The sequence below is a fragment of the Podarcis melisellensis genome, assembly GCF_964234715.1.
Source record: "Podarcis melisellensis genome assembly, chromosome: 1".
NCBI lineage: Eukaryota > Metazoa > Chordata > Lepidosauria > Squamata > Lacertidae > Podarcis > Podarcis melisellensis.
The window spans coordinates 8,151,522-8,171,796 of record NC_138528.1 but is presented as its reverse complement, the minus strand read 5'-3'; the positions used below and the strand labels follow the sequence as shown (position 1 = coordinate 8,171,796).

The following is a 20,275-nucleotide window of genomic DNA, read 5'->3' as shown; positions in this document are numbered from 1 at the left end:
TAGAGACATGTTTAATTAGAGAAAAATCATTACTGACATTTGTTAAGGATTGAAAGTTTCTTATGGACTATGTGTGAAAGAGAAAATAAACTTGTAATAGCGGAATTTGAAGATTGAAAAAAATACTGGTTTATAGAAGATAGAATAGTTTGATTTTAAGGAATGAATATTATATATAGCTGCAGGACAAAGAGCTGAACATCCTTTTGCTCTTTTCTGTCTTTAGCTTTTCCCTTCTTTCTTTTTTCTCTCCCTTTTCCTTTTTTAAGTTCTGTCATTTTCTTGCCTTTTTTTCCTTTCTGACTTTGTTCTTTTTTAAACTAAGTTTTATCTTAGTATGTTGTAAGAAGATATTTTTTATTGGTATGTATTTTTATATATCTGTGAGTAAGTATCAGTAAATAAGTTTAAAAAGAGAGGTTCGTTCTTCTTTAGCTTTAATATTGCTTTCTACTCATTTCCCTGCAAGAGAAGATAGCTTAAATGCTGTGTGTAATTTGCTGGCTCCTCTTAGGTTTCTCTTTGTAAAAATGTTTTAAGCGACTACTTGCATATTCTAGTTCAGAAATAAATAATTTCGCAACTGAGCTCTTAAAAACCTTTCTGGTGTATGCTGTCCAGACCCAATGACTTGCGAGTAGGAAATTTGTAAATTACTCTTTGAACTTAATATTTTGGCCCCTTTCTTCAGATGCCCTCCTGAAAGTGGGGGAGGGGGGACCAGGTTCTTGCAGTTTTCTCCTTCCAAAATCTCCTGCATCGAAGACTGATATGCATATAAATAATATGGCGTCTCTGCAGTTTCCCTGCCCTAACACTTCATCTACCCCCTTGACGGGTGCTATTCAAAGATTTTTTATTTATTCTTTGCTTCAGTGTTGTCAGCAATATGCTCTTCAAATTATTTGTTTTGCAAATTATTATTTTTTTACTTGTTAGTAGACATTGTTAGAAGGTTCCAGAAAAGAAACGCTGCCTGGCATATAGTATGCATCAAGGAAATGAGATAAGAGGCATTTTTAATGTGATCTGTGCCAATTTTCAGATGTGAATTCAAGTTGCCTCATCTTTGCTGGTGGATAATGGCCATGACAGTGAGCAACGAGAGACTGTTGCATTGGAAGACAGGGAATCTCTTTACAGTGGTACCTCGGGTTAAGTACAGTGGTACCTTGGGTTACATACGCTTCAGGTTACATACGCTTCCGGTTACAGACTCCGCTAACCCAGAAATAGTGCTTCAGGTTAAGAACAGAAATCGTGCTCCGGCGGTGCGGCGACAGCAGGAGGCCCCATTAGCTAAAGTGGTGCTTCGGGTTAAGAACAGTTTCAGGTTAAGAACAGACCTCTGGAACGAATTAAGTACTTAACCCGAGGTACCACTGTACTTAATTTGTACTGGAGGCCCGTTCTTAACCTGAAGCTGTTCTTAACCTGAAGCACCACTTTAGCTAATGGGGCCTCCTGCTGCTGCCGTTCCGGCGGAGCACGATTTCTGTTCTCATCCTGAAGCAAAGTTCTTAACCCGAGGTACTATTTCTGGGTTAGTGGAGTCTGTAACCTGAAGCGTATGTAACCAGAAGCGTATGTAACCCGAGGTACCACTGTATATAGAGTGAGACCATTGGGCCATTTAGTTCAGTAATGCCTACACTGACTGGCAGCAGCTTTCCAAGTTTACAGACAGCGGACATTCCCAGCCCCACCTGGAGATGCCAGCATTTGACCCAGGGCCCTTCTGCATGCAAAACAGACGCTCCAACACTGAGCTGCAGCCGTTTTGGCCTCAGAGCTGCTGCCACCCCTTGGTTTACAGCTTTTGCCAGGTGATGACTCTGCTTGTTTGTGCAGGATCAATCTCCTAACGAGCCAGCCCTTTACCTTGTTTTCCAGTAGTGCTGTCAAAAAACGAATCCCTATCAAGTTACTTCCATAAGTAAGCGCTTTCATTTATTTCTCCCGAGCAGAGATTTCCGCCCGCCTTAAGAAAAGCAAGAACCGTAAATCCACTGTGGATCTTGCATAGTGGCTCACTGTGAATGCGATTCACTTCCCTTAGAAGGCCATGCTGGTCAATGGGGCTTCCCGCCGCCTCTCTTCTGGGTTGAAAGCCAACATATAGCATATGTCAGGCTGTGGTTGATCTAGCTCAGAAGCATCTGCCCTGACAAGTAGCAGATCTTTAGGGGTTCAGACAGGAGTATTTCCCAGCTGCATTTAGGAAGGCCAGATACTCAACAATAACATAAGAAGAGTTCACTGGATCAGACCAGTGGCCCATCTCATCCAGAATTCTGTTCTCACAGTGATGCCTTGGACCCTTTGCATGCAAGACACGTGTTTTCTCTGTGAGCTGCAGACCTCTTCCTAAGCAAGGGTGTTGGTAACCATCTTGAGGACCAGCTCAGAGCAGAAAACAACCAAGAGCAGGCAACAGAATATTGTAGTGAGTAACAGGGAGCAGGTCTGTCTTCAGATTCAGGACCCTGGACAGCTCTTGGGGACTGCAGAGGTTGGTCACAAAAGCACGCTTTTCAGCTTTGATTTTTTAAAAAGTTTCCGGCTTAAGCAGAGAATCATAGAGTTGGAAAGGACCACAAGGATCATCTTTTGCCCAAAGGAATCTTTTGCCCAATGAGGGACTCAAACCCACATCCTTAGATTAAGATGCTCTATCCGGTGAGCGGATGGTGCTGTGGGTTAAACCACAGAGCCTAGGACTTGCCGATCAGAAGGTCGGCAGTTCGAATCCCCGCAATGGAGTGAGCTCCCGTTGCTCAGTCCCTGCTCCTGCCAACCTAGCAGTTTGAAAGCATGCCAGTGCAAGTAGATAAATAGGTACCACTCCGATGGGAAGGTAAACAGCGTTTCCGTGCGCTGCTCTGGTTCGCCAGAAGCGGCTTAGTCCTGCTGGCCACATGACCCGGAAGCTGTACGCCGGCTCCCTCGGCCAATAAAGCGAGATGAGCGCCGCAACCCCAGAGTCGGTCACGACTGGACCTAATGGTCAGGGGTCCCTTTACCTTTACCCAGTGAGCAGCTGTTTTGCATTTCCAATGGTTGAATGTTCATTTCTCAGTGGCTGCATGACGACTCCAAGTCTGTAGACACAAGCTGCTGTCTCTTCGACTGGGAGCTTTCGGCACCAGCATTCTCAAGGGCTGGCCCCATCTCCTTCCCCTGACAGCTCGAGCTGTGCTTCAATAGGTCTCCCTCCAGAGGGTCCCTCAAGCAGATCCTCAGCTATGTTTCCTGGGGACCCTGCCTGCTCTGAAAGGTCCTCAGCCTGCAGGGTGTCTGGTCCATCCTCGGAGGAGTCAGTGCCTAGTACCAGGTCAGGGCTCAGCACAATTCAAATGAGCGAATGAGGAAAGATTGCTTACAGAATCAAGATGCTGCGTGGAGGAGAAAGGAGTAGCATTGACGAGGTGGGGAAATAATAATAATAATAATAATAATAATAATAATAATAATAATAATAATAATAATAATATTATATACCCCAGCCACTCTGTGCATGCTTATCCTTACAACCCACCTCTTCTTATATTTCTGAAGGAGCTACATAAAAAGTTTCCAATCTGCAGTTTTTACAAATGTGTGCATTATAAAATTCTGCTAACTGATTAGGGGTTAGGTCCATCAAAATGTTTCCAATGAATTAATCGGCTGAATTCTGCAGCTCTACAGAGTTTTTATTCTGTGAACTGCCCTGAGACCCCCAAGTATAGGGCAGTGCATATATTCAATAAATAATAATAATAAAGAATCAGCATGTAAAGACCTCACGGTCCTGCCCTCGAAAGATTCAATGCTAGAACTCTGACTAGATTAGACATGGAAGTTTTGCCTGAAGTCAAATCCGAAACAAATTCGGAGTGAAACATTTGAGAAATTTCGAAGTAAGACAAAACTGTTTTAAGACCAGTCAGGTTTTCCATGGGTGGCAGCAGCTAGCACACCATGAGTTTGTCACTGAATTTTGCCCCGTTTTCCTAAAGCAAAACCCAATTTGGCTAATTTGGCATTTCCTCCATGGACAAACCTCTGAGGAATTTTAGGGGAAGATGAAAAGAGCTTTAATAAGACTAGGAAATTTTCCCTGGGGAATTCTAGGCGCCGCTGGTCTTCTCTGAGTCAGAGACACTAAGGAAATAAAAGAGGCAAATATATATATATATATATATATATATATATATATATATATATATATGAAAGAAGGTAGATGACAACAAACTCCTTACATGGAGAAATTGCCAGCATCAATAAGAAATTCTTCAGTCCTACATGGGGATAGTTGCTTGAGGCGTACAAAAGCTGTTCATTATTCATTCTTTGGCTGGCAGATGATGTCAGCAGCTTCTCCTTCCCAGTCTCCTGTGCATACACCTCCCAGCCACAGGTTTTGATTCCTCGTCGGATCTTTGCTGATGCACCTGAATTAACAGTCACCCCTTTCTTCTCTTCCTTCAAACAAACGCACGCCATGTCCCCCCCCCCCCGCTTCAAAGAGGGAAAGGCATCTTCAGAAGAAAGGGGGAAGTGTCAACGATAAGATGACAAACGGGAGCTTCTGAGTCAAAATAAATGCTAACGGATCATAATATAATTAGCCAAGAATTCTGACAGCGGGTGGTGGGAAGATCTGTGCGTTGCTGTGTCATCTGGGTAGGCAGATGTTTAAAAGCTGGGCTATTCGAGATGCTTTTGTGAGCTGAGTGGTAGATTTCCTGCATTGGACCAAGAATGCAGCTCTTCATCTGTCCTCAGAATTCACCAAGACACACTGCTCAGTGTCCCCAAATGTTTTTGCATGTCTGGAATGTGCCCTTGGACTCTTGCTTGTCTATGTACCGTATTTTTCGCTCTATAAGGCGCACCAGACCACAAGACGCACCTAGTTTTTGGAGGAAGAAAACAAGAAGAAAAAATTATGAATCTCAGAAGCCAGAACAGCAAGAGGGAAAGCAGCAATCCCTCTTGCTGTTCTGGCTTCTGTGATAGCTGCGCAGTCTGCATCCGCTCCATAAGACGCACACACATTTCCCCTTACTTTTTAGGAGGGAAAAAGTGAGTCTTATAGAGGAAAAAATACGGTATGTAGAAACCAGTCTGCTCTGTGTGGGTATGTGAAGGCCTGTAGAAACTAGCCAGTTGTACAAAGGTAACATTCACATTTGTTGTTCACTTTTGCCCGTGGCCCTACTCACCGCAGCCATATGGTCCCCCAGGAGGTTAGTTAGAAGTGGCCTCCGGATTGAAAAAGTTTCCATACCCTGAACTAGTTCACCTTTGAGGTCATTTTCAGTGCTATCATTCCATACCCAAAAGAGCTTCTCCACCTGCATTGTTCACCCTGGACACTGAGGTCCAGCTCTGAGGGCCTTCTGGCAGTGACGTTACAGGGAACCAGGCACAGGGCCTTTTTGGTGGTGGCGCCCTCCCTGTGGAATGACCTCCTATCAGATGTCAAGGAAATGAACAACTCTCTGACTTTTAGAAGACCTCTTAAGGCAGCCCTGCATTGGGAAATTTTAAATGTGTGATGTTTTACTGTGGTTTTATAATTTTCTGGAAGCCGCCCAGAGTGGCTGGGGAAACCCAGTCACATGGGCAGTATATAAATAAGTAGTAGTAGTAGTAGTAATTCCTAAGTAAACTCATTATTCAATTGCCACCTGAGGCTTACAAGGAGCAGGGGTTGTTTGGTGGTGGCTCTCTTATTGTGGAATTCGCTGGGGAGACTCACAAGGGTTGCTCTAATTTAATTTGCAACAGATTGGTTCACAATAAACTTTTGTATTGCTAGGGCTTTTAAATATTTCTCTTATTGCTCCATTTTTAGATTAATAATACGGATTACAAAAGCAGCAGCAGCAGCATTTTATAGTTGTTGAGATTTGGGCATATTTTAGATTTTTGTTTTAAACTTTTACAGTTACCTGAGATTCATGTATGCTACCTTGTGGGTCTGTTTGGATCAAAATGGGTTAGGAATTGAAAGCCCATTCAACAGATACTCACATGTCCATTTTGTGCTTAATAGCTTGGGGGAAACTCTGGGAAAGGCTGCACTTGGTAACTCTCAGCTTGTGATGAGCCCTGCAAAGACCTAGCAAGACCTGGTGCTGCCACACACACCCAGGCGAAAGTCTCCAATATCGTCCAAGAGCAGTCTTAACTAGCCTTAAGCTTACAGGATAGGGACAGGGCTATAGTGGAAGCAGTTTGTGTAGGCAAGTGGGGATCACCCTCTAAAAAGCCACTAAATTCCTAATTTCCCCTGCTCTCCAGCTCTCTCTTCAATTCAGACCAAAATATCTAGAGTTGAAGCTCTGGGGCTGGTTGGAGTCTGGAGGATACACCACACATCAGCTGCTAGACAGACAGGGAGGCAGAGCAGCCTAAACAAAGCCCCTTTGGTCTCTTCAGGGCTTCCTCTGCTCTCACTGACGTCCTCTTCGGACTCACCAGTTCCCTTGATGATGATTCTATTTATTTGTTTCCCGGTGTGGCATGTATATGCAGTTGCGCATGAGCAGAACGAGTGTAAGGGGGCGGGGGGAGATACCTGTCTAGAGAGACACTTGTCCAGAGCAAGTTTGGCTGGAAACACTCCAGTTCATCAGACTAACCACCTAACCCTGGCAAAACAAGTGCACCTTAAGCCCATCGATAAGGGCAAAGGGTTAAAGCAGGGGTAGGCAACCTAAGGCCCATGGCCACAAGTGGCCCACGGGGGTCATTTAACCAGCCCACGAGCTGCCCCTGAACCGAGCTGCTCACTTGGTGAGTCCCCACGCACTGTGCTAAACTAGTGCAGCGCGGGGACTCGCTTCTGTGGTGCTGGAAATCACGTCTCTGCATGCGCAGATGGTGAAAATCGTGTCTGCGCAGACACAGATGCCGGAAATCGCGGGCACTCAGTCCAGCCCATGGAGGGATCTCGGCTGGAGTGAACCGGCCCAGGCGAGGTAAACCTTGCCAACCCCTGGGTTAAAGGCATTTTGGCAACTGAATGAATTTCAATGGACTTAGCCAGCCTGGCTTTGCTAGGCTGGGCTGTTCGGCTCTGTTTACACAGCTGTAATTATTTACTCCGGTTGCAACTTTGGCAAAGAGCTCATTACTCTTGTATTTGCAATGGCAGGCTTTGTTGTCACCATTCCAGAGTCTGGTTTTAACGATTTGCCTTCCCTCCCCGCCCCGCTCTTTCTCTTCCCAGCTATTGACCTGTTATACTGGCGTGACATCAAGCAGACAGGCATCATGTTTGGGAGTGTCCTGCTGTTGCTCTTCTCCCTGACCCAGTTCAGCGTCGTCAGCGTGATTGCGTACCTGGCGTTAGCGGCTCTCTCCGCCACCATCAGCTTCAGAATCTACAAGTCAGTCCTACAGGCTGTGCAGAAAACTGATGAAGGCCACCCATTCAAGTGAGTGCTCTGCAGTTATTACCCAGGGCACTTAATTTTGCCAGCAAAACTATTGGCAAAACCTATTTGGTGTTTCGCAACTTTCTGACTAGTTGCAGGACCTTAGCCAGACCTAGCAGAGTACACGCAGAATCCACGGAAGCAATTGGCAACTTGGCCTCAGACAGGATAGACGAAGCAGGAACCAGGAACTTGTAGTTAGGTGTTTATTATATACAGTGGACTATTTACAGGAACAGAACACGGATCTTTTGCTAGCTCTCTCTCACACGACTCACAACTCCTACACTGACACACAGAACTCTGAACCTCTGAACTCACGAATTAACACATTCCAGTTAGTAGGCCATTAATTATCACTCCCTTGAGAGAGCTTGACCAACCAGGGAGCTGTCTCCATGCCTCTGTTATCACCAGGCAGACTTACTCCTTCAGATTGCTGGCCTCCTGAATCTGTGGGGCTGCTTGCCTTGTGTCAGTTCATGAACATGTGGTTCTTGGTGTATATGTTGTGCTTTGAGCACGCTAACAGAAAAGCAGGGCAGAAAATCTGCTAAATGCATAGTAGCTCCTGCACAAGTTTGCAGACAACCAAGCAATGCAAGAACTGGACAGATGATCAAGGCTGCTTCTACCCATGGACCCAATTTCCACCTTCTTACCTGCACCTTTCCCCTCCTCTTAATGTCCTCTTCCTGTTTCTCAAGGCCAGCTCTGGGGGAAGCAAGTGGACCAGGTGCTTCTGTCAAGGAAGCAACAGTGGCCGGTCAGGATTCTCCAGAAGGGCTGAGGGGTGGTGTTCAAAGGAGGCATGGGGTAGTGTATCAGGGATCTGAGAGGCACGAAAAGATCAGGAAATGCATCATTAGAGTTTATAGAAAGGCCGTGGGTAAAGATAAAGGTAAGGTAAAGGACCCCTGGACGGTGGAGTCCAGTCAAAGGTAACTATAGGGTTGCAGTGCTCATCTCACTTTCAAGCCAAAGGAGCCGGTGTTTGCCCACAGGCAGCTTTCCAGGTCATGTGGCCAGCATGACTAAACCGCTTCCGGCGCAACAGAAGACCGTGATGTGTGCCGGAACACACAGAAACGCTGTTTGCCTTCCTGCTGCAGCGGTAACTATCTACTTGCACTGGTGTGCTTTCAAACCGCTAGGTTGGCAGAAGCTGGAACAGAGCAATGGGAGCTCACCCCGTCGCGGGGATTCGAACCGCCGACCTTTCAATCGGCAAACCCAAGAGGCTCAGTGGTTTAGACCGCTGTGGGTAGGTTCTGGCAGTTGGAGAACGCAAGACAACAGGCTTTTGGTCTGGAGGAACAGTGAGGCGGTGAATTGGGTCCAGTGGGAGGTGGGGCATGGGGGCAACTTCAGGTTGTGGCAGATCTGCAGTTCTCAAAACAGTTTGCAAACCAAAACACAAGCTATCCTTCATAAATCATTATCCGAATTTTGCAATGCATTTCCCCAATCAGAAATGTATGTGAAAAAATCATATATTAGGGGAAAGTCTGCATACAAATGTATATATATTAGAATGCATTTTCTGTTATTTTCACCATTAGGAAAAACTGCTTGCACAAACGTATTTAGTATCTTAATGTTATGTTTTGAAGTAGGGTAGTAATTTTTTTCTTTATTTTATTGTTTAATCTTTTTGTAAACCGCTTTGAAGGTTTTTTTTTTTTAAAAAAAAACCCAAGCAGTGTATAAATTTAATGAAATAAACAATAACTTTTAAAAACATGCATGTTAGGCAAAATTGTGTACCTTAGGAGAAAACCCAATAAGATGTTGGAACATTAATTATGTGGAAATGTGGTGAAGATTGGAAATGTGAGAAACTGAAATAAATTGAAATGGACAGAATTCTCCACCCTTAGGAGAAAGCCATATTATGGTCTGCATGTGCCCCGTATAGTTTGCATGTTTCTGTCTGCAGTCCAAAGATATGCAAGGAGGGGGGGGGAGAAGAGCCCAATGGGGGAACACCTTGGCATTAACACTGGTGTTTTCATGATCTGAGTTACGCTTTTTCGACAGAAGCTACTTGGAAATGGAAATGTCGCTCTCCCAGGAACAGATTCAGAAATACACAGATTGCCTCCAGTCGTACGTGAACAGCACAGTCAAAGAACTCAGGCGGCTTTTCCTGGTCCAGGACCTGGTGGATTCCTTAAAAGTACGTGGGCGGCAAAAACTAGAGGCTAGCCAAACTTGGGGCCTCTTGGGTTTCCAGATCAGTGGCTTGGGAGGTTTTCAAAAGGGTAAGGTAAAGGTACCCCTGACCATTAGGTCCAGTCGTGACTGGGGTTGCAGCGCTCATCTCGTTCTATGGGCCGAGGGAGCTGCCATTTGTCCGCAGACAGCTTCCAGGTCATGTGGCCAGCATGACTAAGCCGCTTCTGGTGAACCAGAGCAGCGCACGGAAACGCCGTTTAGCTTCCCGCCGGAGCGGTTCCTATTTATCTACTAGCACTTTGACGTGCTTTTGAACTGCTAGGTTGGCAGGAGCAGGGACCGAGCAATGGGAGCTCACCCCTTCGTGGGGATTCGAACCGCCAACCTTCTGATCAGCAAGTCCTAGGCTCTGTGGTTTAACCCACAGTGCCACCCGTGTCCCTTTTCAAAAGGGAGAGTCCTGCTATTACAAATGGAGTGGAGAGGGCAGCGCTGATTGCAGCTATAACAAAGGCAGCATTTTTTCATCTCCGCCAAGCTAAGCAGTTGGCTCCTTACCTCTCTCGCCCTGACCTAGTCACTGTGACCCACGCGACGGTCACCTCCAGACTGGATTATTGTAATTCGCTCTACGTGGGGCTGCCCTTGAGACTGACCCAAAAACTCCAGCGGGTGCAGAATGCCACGGCGAGACTCCTTACGGGGTCCTCGCTGCGGGATCACATTCACCCGGTGCTATACCAGCAGCACTGGCTCCCGGTGGAGTACAGGATCAGGTTTAAGGTGCTGGTTTTAACCTTTAACGCCCTATACGGCCTAAGACCCTCGTACCTACAGGACCGCCTCCCCTGGTATGTCCCATGGAGGACCTTATGGTCTTCAAACAAAAACATCTTGGAGCTCCCGGGCCACAGAGAGGTTAGGCTGGCCTCGACCAGAGCCAGGGCTTTTTCAGTTGTGGCCCCGATCTGGTGGAACGCTGTGTCACAAGAGACAAGAGACTAGGGCCCTGCAGGACTTTCCGCAGGGCCTGCAAGACAGAGCTGTTCCACCAGGCCTTTGGCCAAGGCACAGTCTGACCCCCTCCTTTGGTAATCCTCACAGAACTCTAGCCCAATGGTTGCCATTAATTTGATTTGAACTGATTTTATAATGAATTGATTTTGGAATGCTGTATTACTTTACTGTTTTTAGCCGCTCTGAGCCCGGCTTCAGCTGGGGAGGGTGGGATATAAATATATTATTATTATTATTATTATTATTATTATTATTATTATTATTAATTCTTCCTTCTCTCATGACACCAGAACACAGGGTCACCCAATGAAGTGGATCGGCTCAGAGCAGCCAAAATGACTCCTTTGTGCAAGACATAATTCACATATGGAATTTACTGCTTCTGGGGTGGGAACCTCCTTGGCTACTGTGAGAACAGGATGCCGGACTAGATGGGCCTCTGGGTTGATCCAGCGGGCTCCTCTTGTGTAATGAAGCACGCCAGGCCTCGCCATCTGGCCCGTGAGGCTGCTTTGGCCAAGCCAGACATCAGGGACTGGCTGGATGAGGAAGAGTGATGGGTGGCACCCACCCAAGAGCCCCCCCCCAGGGAGAGCACAGAAGAAGATGACTTAGATTCCAGATCCTAGTGGTGGGGCACTGAAGAGCAGTCTAAAGAAGGGGCGAACTGGGAGGTGCTAGAAGCAGGGGGTTTGAGCGAACAAGGGGAAGGGGTCAGGAGAAGGAGGCTCTCCCAAGACAGGCTTAGAGGCTGGGCGTCACAGTGTGAGCACAGACTCAGAGAGATAATAATAATAATAATAATAATAATAATAATAATAATAATAATAATAATAATAATAATTTATTTATACCCCGCCCATCTGGCTGGGTTTCCCCAGCCACTCTGGGTGGCTTCCAACACAATATTAAAATACAATTATCTATTAAACATTAAAAGCTTCCTTAAACAGGGCTGCCTTCAGATTCCGTCTAAAAGTCTGGTAGCTGTTGTTCTCTTTTAGAGCCAGTGTGGTGTAGTGGTTAAGAGCAGTGGATTCGTAATCTGGTGAACCGGGTTTGATTCCCTGCTCCTCCACATGCAGCTGCTGGGTGACCTTGGGCCAGTCACACTTCTCTGAAGTCTCTCAGCCTCACTCACCTCACAGAGTCTTTGTTGTGGGGGAGGAAGGGAAAAGGAGATTGTGAGCTGCTTTGAGACTCCTCAGGGTAGTGATAAAGCGGGATATCAAATCCAAACCACCACCACCCTCCTCCTCCTCCTCCTCCTCCTCCTCCTCCTCCTCCTCCTCCTCCTCCTTCTTCTCTTTGACATCTGGTGGGAGGGCGTTCCACAGGGCGGGCGCCACCACCGAGAAGGCTCTCTACCTGCTTCCCTGTAACTTGACTTCTCACAGGAAGGGAACCGCCAGAAGGCCCTTGGCGCTGGATCTCAGTGTCCGGGCAGAATGATGGAGTCAGAGGGGTAGAGAGGAGTCAGAGGTTGCCATTGCTACCCAGCAGCAAGACGGTCCCAAGCTCTCCTGGCTCTTTTCCCCCTCTGACACCTCACTCGAGGAGAGCCCTGCATGTTGCTGAGCAACAGAGGGTGTTGTTGGGCTAAAACTCCCATCATCCCCAGCCAGCTTGGCCAGTCGTCAAGGTCCTGGGAGATGATGTGGAGACTCAGGGCTGAAGAACCCTGGTTTAGAGACCTGATGTAAGATAAATACACAGATTTTAATTCAGAAGGAGGAGGCCATTGTAGACTGTCTCCCTTCCCTTTGTTCTTGCCCTAAGGGCTGGAACAGGCCTGTTCGCAATGGAGTAGGGGGTGCTTTAAAAAACCCTGAGTGCATTGCACACATGTATTTTGGGAATGTGCCCATGTGAGCTAATTACTTATTGATTTCTTCCAAGGCAGTGTAGAATTAAAAGTAATCCATGGGAAAAGGGCCTCCGTAAATCGGTTAATTGAAACACAGATAGTATAGATACTGCTGCATGCAGTCTGCGGTTTGGTTGGGGTTTGGTTGTTTTTTAAAAAAATGTTCTGAGGAAGATGGTGAGACACACATCCCAGTCAGGGATACGCAGATATAGAACTCGTAAAATAAGCATTCAAATTTGTAACAGCACTTTGGGGTTTTTGTTTTAAGGGTGGTCCCCAAAATGAACTAAATGTCAAAGAAACACAAACATATAACACAGAAATCCTACTCCTCATCTGCCTTTGGGATTTGATGTTTTCACACACTGTTACGTATGTCTATATTGTTTAGTTGTGTTTATGCTGTGTATTTTATTAGGAATATTATTCATTTCTTGTAATAAAAGGTGTTTTTTTTAAAAAAACAACGACATGTTTTGCATTAAGTAGAAACTCAGTTCTGCAGCCTGTACAAATAAATGATAGTCATATATTTGCTTATTTTGCACAATTCACTCTCAGTTGTATAATATCAAACGACATTTTAGCCCAGATTTAGCTAAATAAATCTCGGGGGATAATGATCAGGAAACCGAAATAATAAAGCTAAGTTTTCCAGAGTTTTCTGTACCATCCATTTAAAGCACATTAAGTGTGCATTTAAAGTACATCACTTCCTCCAAAGGAACCTGGGAACTGTAGTTTACTAAGGATGCTGGGAAACACAGCTATGCAAGGGAAAACTACAGTTCCCAGGATTCTTTGGGTAAGTTATGTGCTTTAAATGTCTGTTGGATCTGCTCTCACTTTTCTGTTGTCAATATAGTGTGCTTGTGGGAGATGTAATTATTGTCTTTCTAATTTAGTTTGCAGTACTAATGTGGCTATTGACTTACGTTGGAGCCCTCTTCAATGGCTTAACTCTTCTGATAATGGGTAAGGTCCATCATTTATTTTAAGATACCTTTTTTGAAATTAAGCAGCAGTATCTCTTGGGACAAAACAGCTTCATCAACTCCATTGAAATATGTTCTCCTTACAGTGTCAATTGTTTCCTGCTGGCCTGGTTCACACAGAATGCTAAGCCATGGTTTGTTTTAATCCGTTTCGAAAACAAACAAACCACGAGTTAACCATAAGTTCTCTCAAAGACGACCAAACAAACCACAGCTTGTTTCCCCAAAGCTTGTTTTGTTTTCAAGCTGCTCTGGCCTCGTGTCTTTGTAGCTTGGGGGGGAGGGGATAGCCAAGCAAAGCTGGGTTCACACATAATAGTTAAACCAAGGCTGGTAAGACAACAACCATGACTTCAAATTAAGGTTTAATTTGTAAACAAACCAGAGTTTAGCCATTGGGCAGGATTTGCACATAATGCTAAGTCACATGTCAGTAAACCTTGGATTAGTGTTATGCGTGAACCAGACCATAACTTCTTGGCTGGTAGTCCTATAGAGACTTATTTGAGTTCTCATTCAGAAAACTACACCACTGTGCCTGCACCATGCCAACCTCCCTGCTGCCTCGCCCCTCTTAATCCCAGTAAGCATCAGTGGCACAGCTGTTGGGAGCTCTGGTAAGTGCCGCCGCTCCACCATGCCACCCTGACTGGGCTATACAGATATATAGTCTGATCTGGTATAAGGAAGCTTCCAGTGTTCCTTTTTTCCAACTATTGAGATGAAGTATCTCAGTTATTGTAAGAACCAGCCCAGGGTGTCCCCCGAGCTTGTGGGGCTGGCGCTAGGGAGAAGCGCGCTTCTCCCCACGCCAGCCTCCAAACCAGGTCGGGGAACAGTGGAATGGCGGCGCTGCGCCTCCCCGCTGTCCCCCAAGCTTGTGGGGCTGCCCGATATCTGCATGAAGCCCGGGGCGCGCTGTGCAGCACGCCCCAGGCTTCGGGATGCAGGCTGCTATCCGCAAGCCTTGGGAGCCCGACGGGAACTCCCACGGAGCTCCCAAGGCTTGCGGATAACTTCCTGAAGCCTGGAGAGCGAGAGGGGTCGGTGCGCACTGACCCCTCTCGCTCTCCAGGCTTCAGCGAAAGCCTGCATTTGCCCCATAGGACGCACACACATTTCCCCTTCATTTTTGGAGGGGGAAAAATGCGTCCTATAGGGCGAAAAATACGGTATTCACTTCTTCTGCCTCTTATTTCAATCGGGAACACAATTCACAGTGAACTCTAGGCACAAGAAAGACTTGCAGCTATAAAGATGACGAGCCTTCCTAAACTTTCCTTCCTATTTCAGGGTCTCCCTCAGAAATGTATCAAAAATGCTTGGAAAACTTTATTTAATACATATGTTTTGCAAAAGAAGAAGGAAAAAAGACTATTAACTCTGGGAATGTAATGCTCTTTCTTTTTCCTTCTCTCTAGCTGTGGTCTCAATGTTTACTCTACCTGTCGTATACGACAAGTACCAGGTATGTAGAAGGCCCATTTTGCAGTTGTTTCCTTAATCCATAAAACCCAGTTAGGGAGGTTGACCTCCAAAAGAGGAATCAGGCAGTTGTTATAGAAATGTTGAAAGGCAGTAGTCCTTTCCCCAGCAGCTATGGGGTTCGTGAACAGTTGAGATTGTGTAGTTTCTTGGAGACCTTTCAGCCATCGTGAAGGAAGCTGTGGTGAGCATCTTTTTCAGAGAGCTGATGGTGTGATGAAACACAATAAGCAATGTGCACATATCTATTATATCTGTTGACAAACAAATTTTTCAGTTTCCTATTGTGCCTCAAACACCCATAAAAGTCATTTGATTAGAGACAAGAAATGAATGGAACAATTTCCAGAGGGGTTGCCACAGGGCTGGATTAACCATTAAGCAAACTAAGCACATGCTTAGGGCATCAAGAAAAGGGACACGGCTGGCGCTGTCGTCTAAACCACAGAGCCTAGTGCTTGCTGATCGAAAGGTCGGCGGTTCAAATCCCTGCAACGGGGTGAGCTCCCGTTGCTCGGTCCCAGCTCCTGTCAACCTAGCAGTTCGAAAGCACATCAAAGTGCAAGTAGATAAATAAGTACCGCTCTGGCGGGAAGGTAAACGGCGTTTCCGTGTGCTGCTCTGGTTCGCCAGAAGCGGCTTAGTCATGCTGGCCACATGACCCGGAAGTTGTCTGCGGACAAAACGCCAGCTCCCTCGGCCTATAGAGCAAGATGGGTGCCGCAACCCCAGGGTCGTCCGCGACTGGACCTAACGGTCAGGGGTACCTTTACCTTTTAGGGCATCAAGAGAAGGAGGGCACCACAGAAATTTTCCATTGCCGGATTTACCATGGATCAGCAAGTCCACTTTTCAGTTTGCAAATACTGAGACAAAATTGTGTCTATATTAATTAAAGCATGAAAGCACAAGATTCAGCTGTAAGCTAGTAATTAACTTGTTCGTAGCATGGAATAAAGTAGAAGCATACGAAAATAAACATTATCTCCCATCTTACTGTAGGTTTCATTTCACTACGAAGAATAAAAAGTTATTTTACAGCTTATTATTGTTTATATTTTGAATTAGATCTATATCGGGACACCAAAACATGGATAGCTCAGTTGGTTAGAGCATGGAACTGTTAACGCCAAGGTTGCAGGTTCGATCCCTGTTTAGGACGGCTGCGTATGGTTGGACTAGAAGATGCCCAAGAATCCCTTCCGACTCTACAATTCTATGATCTATGGAAATCTTTTAAGTGCTTAGGGCAGGCATAGGCAAACCTGGCCCTCCAGATGTTTTGGGACTACAACTCCCATCATCCCTGACCACTGGTCCTGTTAGCTAGGGATGATGGGAGTTGTAGTCCCAAAACATCTGGAGGGCCGAGTTTGCCTATGCCTGGCTTAGGGCCTCTAAAGGTCTTGCTCCAGCCCTGGGTTGCCATTTTAGGGTGCAATCCTAATCAGCTCTGCTGGTGGAGCTATATGCGGCAGGGCTGTGGTAGAAGGTTGGGGGCCTGAGCAGCCCTCAGGCCCATTCTGTACATCGCTGAAGGTTTGATCAAAGAGAAACCATTTTTGATGGGGCAGTGTACATGTCAGGGGCCACCAAGTGAGTGTCGATACAGTGAATCCTTCCACGTTGCGGCTACTCATGTGTGGAAACTGTTTGCGTGCTGGAGCTCACTCTTGGGGCTCAGCTAATTTTGTTCTCTCCCTCACATACAGTATTTTCCCTTTCCAGTACTTTGTGGTGGGCGGGTTGGAGAAAAGTTAAACTGCATGGTTTGCATGCTGGACATGAATAGCTCACCATGAAGCAACACCCACTCCGTGGAGTGATTCAGAAGGGTCGCCATATGGTGGCTGTCATGTGCAAAGTGGCCTCAGACTAATGATTGTGGCATGCAGCTCTCTGAATCCATTGTGCAGATAGAGAGATGATAGATAGATGATAGATAGATAGATAGATAGATAGATAGATAGATAGATAGATAGATAGATGATAGATAGATTGATAGATAGATTGATAGATAGATAGATGATAGATAGATAGATAGATAGATAGATAGATAGATAGATAGATAGATGATAGATAGATAGATAGATAGATAGATAGATAGATAGATAGATGATAGATAGATAGATAGATAGATAGATAGATAGATAGATAGGCAGATAGGCAGGCAGGCAGGCAGGCAGGCAGACAGTTGATAGATAATTTCTCTTTACTTCTCAGTCTGTGTTCTTTATTTTGAATACACGCTTGGGGCTTTTCTAGATCTTTTTCTTTTACAAAACAAAAAATCTGTTTTGCAAAGATAGGGAAGCGATGAGATGCGCTGGTGAGTAATGCATAGATAGTTTGGAGAAAGTGTTGGCTGCTAGCCATTTGGTGTGGGTTTCTTTCTTTTAAAAAAAGATTTTCTATTTATTTATTTATTTTGCATAATCTATAAAGGCCAAAGACTTTTTGCTGTCTGAAGCGGAGCCCGAATGCCTCGCTCCCCAAGCTTGGGAAAACGGTTTAACAAGTTTTGTTGCAGTATTTCAACACCAGATCCTGCCCTCCAGTCCTGGCCCCATTGCATCCCCCCAACTTGAAAGCACACTTGGCTCTGTTTTTCCTAATGCAATCTATAGGTCTCAGGGAGAAGTTATTCTTGGCAGTGGGGGGTAGTGTCCCACCCCCCAGTTCCCCTTACTTTTTAAACTAATTATTTTGTCCCCAGTTGCACACAAATTATTACAAAATGGACCGTGGGCAAATGGGCAGTATTACTATAAAGTATGGAAGAATTTTTCACTCGGGGATTATGACCAAAGTGTGTGTTTGTTGAGAGCTGTAAGCCGCCCAGAATGGCTGGGGAAACCCAGCCAGATGGGCAGGATATAAATAATGAAATGATGATGATTTAGCTACATCAGCTCTGGAGAACACCTCTGTCAAATGTATAGATTATTCTCTAAACCCAGGGTCATGGATTCAAGCCCCACATTGGACGAAAGATTCCTGCATTGCAGGGGGTTGGACATAATAATAATAATAATAATAATAATAATAATAATAATAATAATAATAATAATAATAATAATTTGTTTGTACCCCGCCCATCTGGCTGGGCTTCCCCAGCCACTCTGGGCGGCTTCCAACAAAGATTAAAAATACATTAAAGTGTCATGCATTAAAAACTTCCCTGAACAGGGCTTCCTGATGATCCTCAAGGTCCTTCCAACTCTTCTGTGATTCTTCCATGTTGATGCCTCACTGATTTCTCTCCCCCATCCTCCTCTCTTTTCAGGCACAGATTGACCAATACTTGGGGCTTGTGAGGACCCACATAAATACCGTCGTGGCGAAGTGAGTCTCCTAACGCAATGTTTTCCTAGAGGGTCAAGTTACTGACAGCTATACAGTAGGGATGGTTCAGGGCAGAAGGGTCAAACCTTCCCTTGGGGGTGTCCACAAACAGCCTGCAGCTCGCCTCTCCAATTGTATTCCTCACAGTTGTATATTTTTCAGGTTGCAGAATCTGACAAAGGATTAATCTTGCCTGATCCTCTCCCGTTCTATTGTTAGGGAAGATTCTCATATTGCAAGAGACCGCCTTCTTCCTCACAGACCTTCTGGAGGGTTCAGATCAGCAGAGAGAGCTCTATTGTTAGTTCCACTGCCCTTGGACATTTTGGGAGAGGCAGCCAGGGAGATGGGATTTGCTAGGCCAGCCCCAAAGCTGTGGAAATCCCGCCCTGCCATGGTCTGTCTGGCACCTTCATTGTACAGCTTTTGCAGTATTCTGAAGACATATCTCTTTACCCTCGCCTTTGACACCTCTCACACAAATACAAACCCCCAATTCTTCTGGTGTAAATTGTTTTAACTGATTTTAATATTGCGTTTCTTTATGTTGTTGTAACCTGCCCTGGGACCTTACAATGAAGGTCAGGGTAGGAAATCGAAATAATATTAACTAAACCAATTGATTTATATCAGCTATGGAAAAAAAACCGTTCCTCCCCTACACTGAGCCTCCTTCACTGTATATCAAGGCAGCTTTTTTGAAATGGGCCTGTCAGGACTTTTAAAAGGCAGAATCAGACTCCTCTTCATGTGATTAATGTGAATTCCAGTCCTAGTCAAACACACTTGCTTAGCTTTTTCATGCCCTGATCTGCTTTCTCCAAATCTCTGTGGAGCTTTTCACTGGGCATGCGGTGAGGGGCTGTCAGAGATTTAATCAGGCAAACCACTGTCCTATTTTTGGCACCTGGTAATAGTGTTTTTGTTTAAGCAAGACTACCCTAGTATGCAAAGTTGACATGTGCATTTCTGTGTGTAGGGGGAGAGAGAGGGGGGCGGGATATTTTAACTGCTGGTTTTATTTGTATTTAAATATTTTCAGTCAACTTCTTTTTAACTTCTGATTTTTTTTAATCGTTTTAAAGCACCTTTGATGTTTTACGCAAACCACTGAGAGGTTCTTGCAATTAATTGGTGTACAAATTAGGTTAAATAGAAGGGAAAATACAAAAAGAGACTGCCTCTTTTCATGAGTGAGCGCAGCCTAGCTGAAAACGTTTCTCAGTGAAAGGAGCTGCACCATATGAGCGCAGAGAAAATGAAACACGCTGTGGAGTGGCTTGTCTGAATCAGTGTGTAATTCTCTCTTTTTAATCTCCCCTTTTCATCTCTAGGATCCAAGCAAAAATCCCAGGCGCAAAGAGGAAGGCTGAGTAGAAACAGCAGCAAGAATTCCTCACCTACAGGCGTGAATGATGAGGGAGTCTGGGATGAAAACAGCTCTGTTCTTACTTTTTACGTATAATTTATTGTTCGTCTCTCTCACTCTCTCTCTCTTTCTCTCTCTCTGGGTGAAGGCAGACGTAAAGTAGAAAGATTGCATAAAGAGTGTCCCTCAGCCGCAGTGCGATCCTAATTTCCTTCTGGCTTCATCTCAACTAAAATGGCAGGCACACAGGCCAGTGAATTGAACACTGGTTCAGCTGTCTGTCTGACTCTCCTCGCCCAGGCCCTGTTGCTTCAGGTTGGCTGTCCAGCTTTTTCTTTTTAAAAATAAAAACGAGAACTTCACTTGAATTTTCAGGCACTTTTGGGTTTTGTTTTGTTTTTTTTTTAAGTGCAGAAGTACTCCAGGGATGGGGAGGGACGAGTGTCTGGGTGACGTCATAGGGAGCCAGCCAATCGGCACTGTCCACAGCCAACTCCCGCTTCAGAATTGCAGAACTCTTTTCCACCCAGAGCTCGACCCTGGAAAGGAAAGGGACGTTTGGACCGCTCTAAACATGGTACAT

General features: G+C 45.4%; 1 protein-coding gene across 3 annotated transcripts in view; it reads left to right on the top strand.

Moving 5' to 3' along the window:
- The window catches only part of RTN1 (reticulon 1), a 129,878-nt gene extending 109,966 nt beyond the window's left edge, over positions 1 to 19,912 (top strand). Inside the window, exons 4-9 of one of the 3 annotated variants that reach the window (XM_081911028.1) lie at positions 7,226 to 7,433; positions 9,477 to 9,612; positions 13,404 to 13,473; positions 14,915 to 14,961; positions 18,265 to 18,323; positions 19,658 to 19,912. In XM_081911028.1, coding sequence (XP_081767154.1) covers positions 7,226 to 7,433; positions 9,477 to 9,612; positions 13,404 to 13,473; positions 14,915 to 14,961; positions 18,265 to 18,323; positions 19,658 to 19,700 — 563 coding nt within the window. In that variant the 3' untranslated portion in view covers positions 19,701 to 19,912. Of the gene's footprint in view, positions 1 to 7,225; positions 7,434 to 9,473; positions 9,613 to 13,403; positions 13,474 to 14,914; positions 14,962 to 18,264; positions 18,324 to 19,657 lie in introns of all 3 variants that reach the window. The other 2 variants (XM_081911027.1, XM_081911029.1) reach the window with 2 other exon arrangements.
- Positions 19,913 to 20,275: the final 363 nt, after the last annotated feature.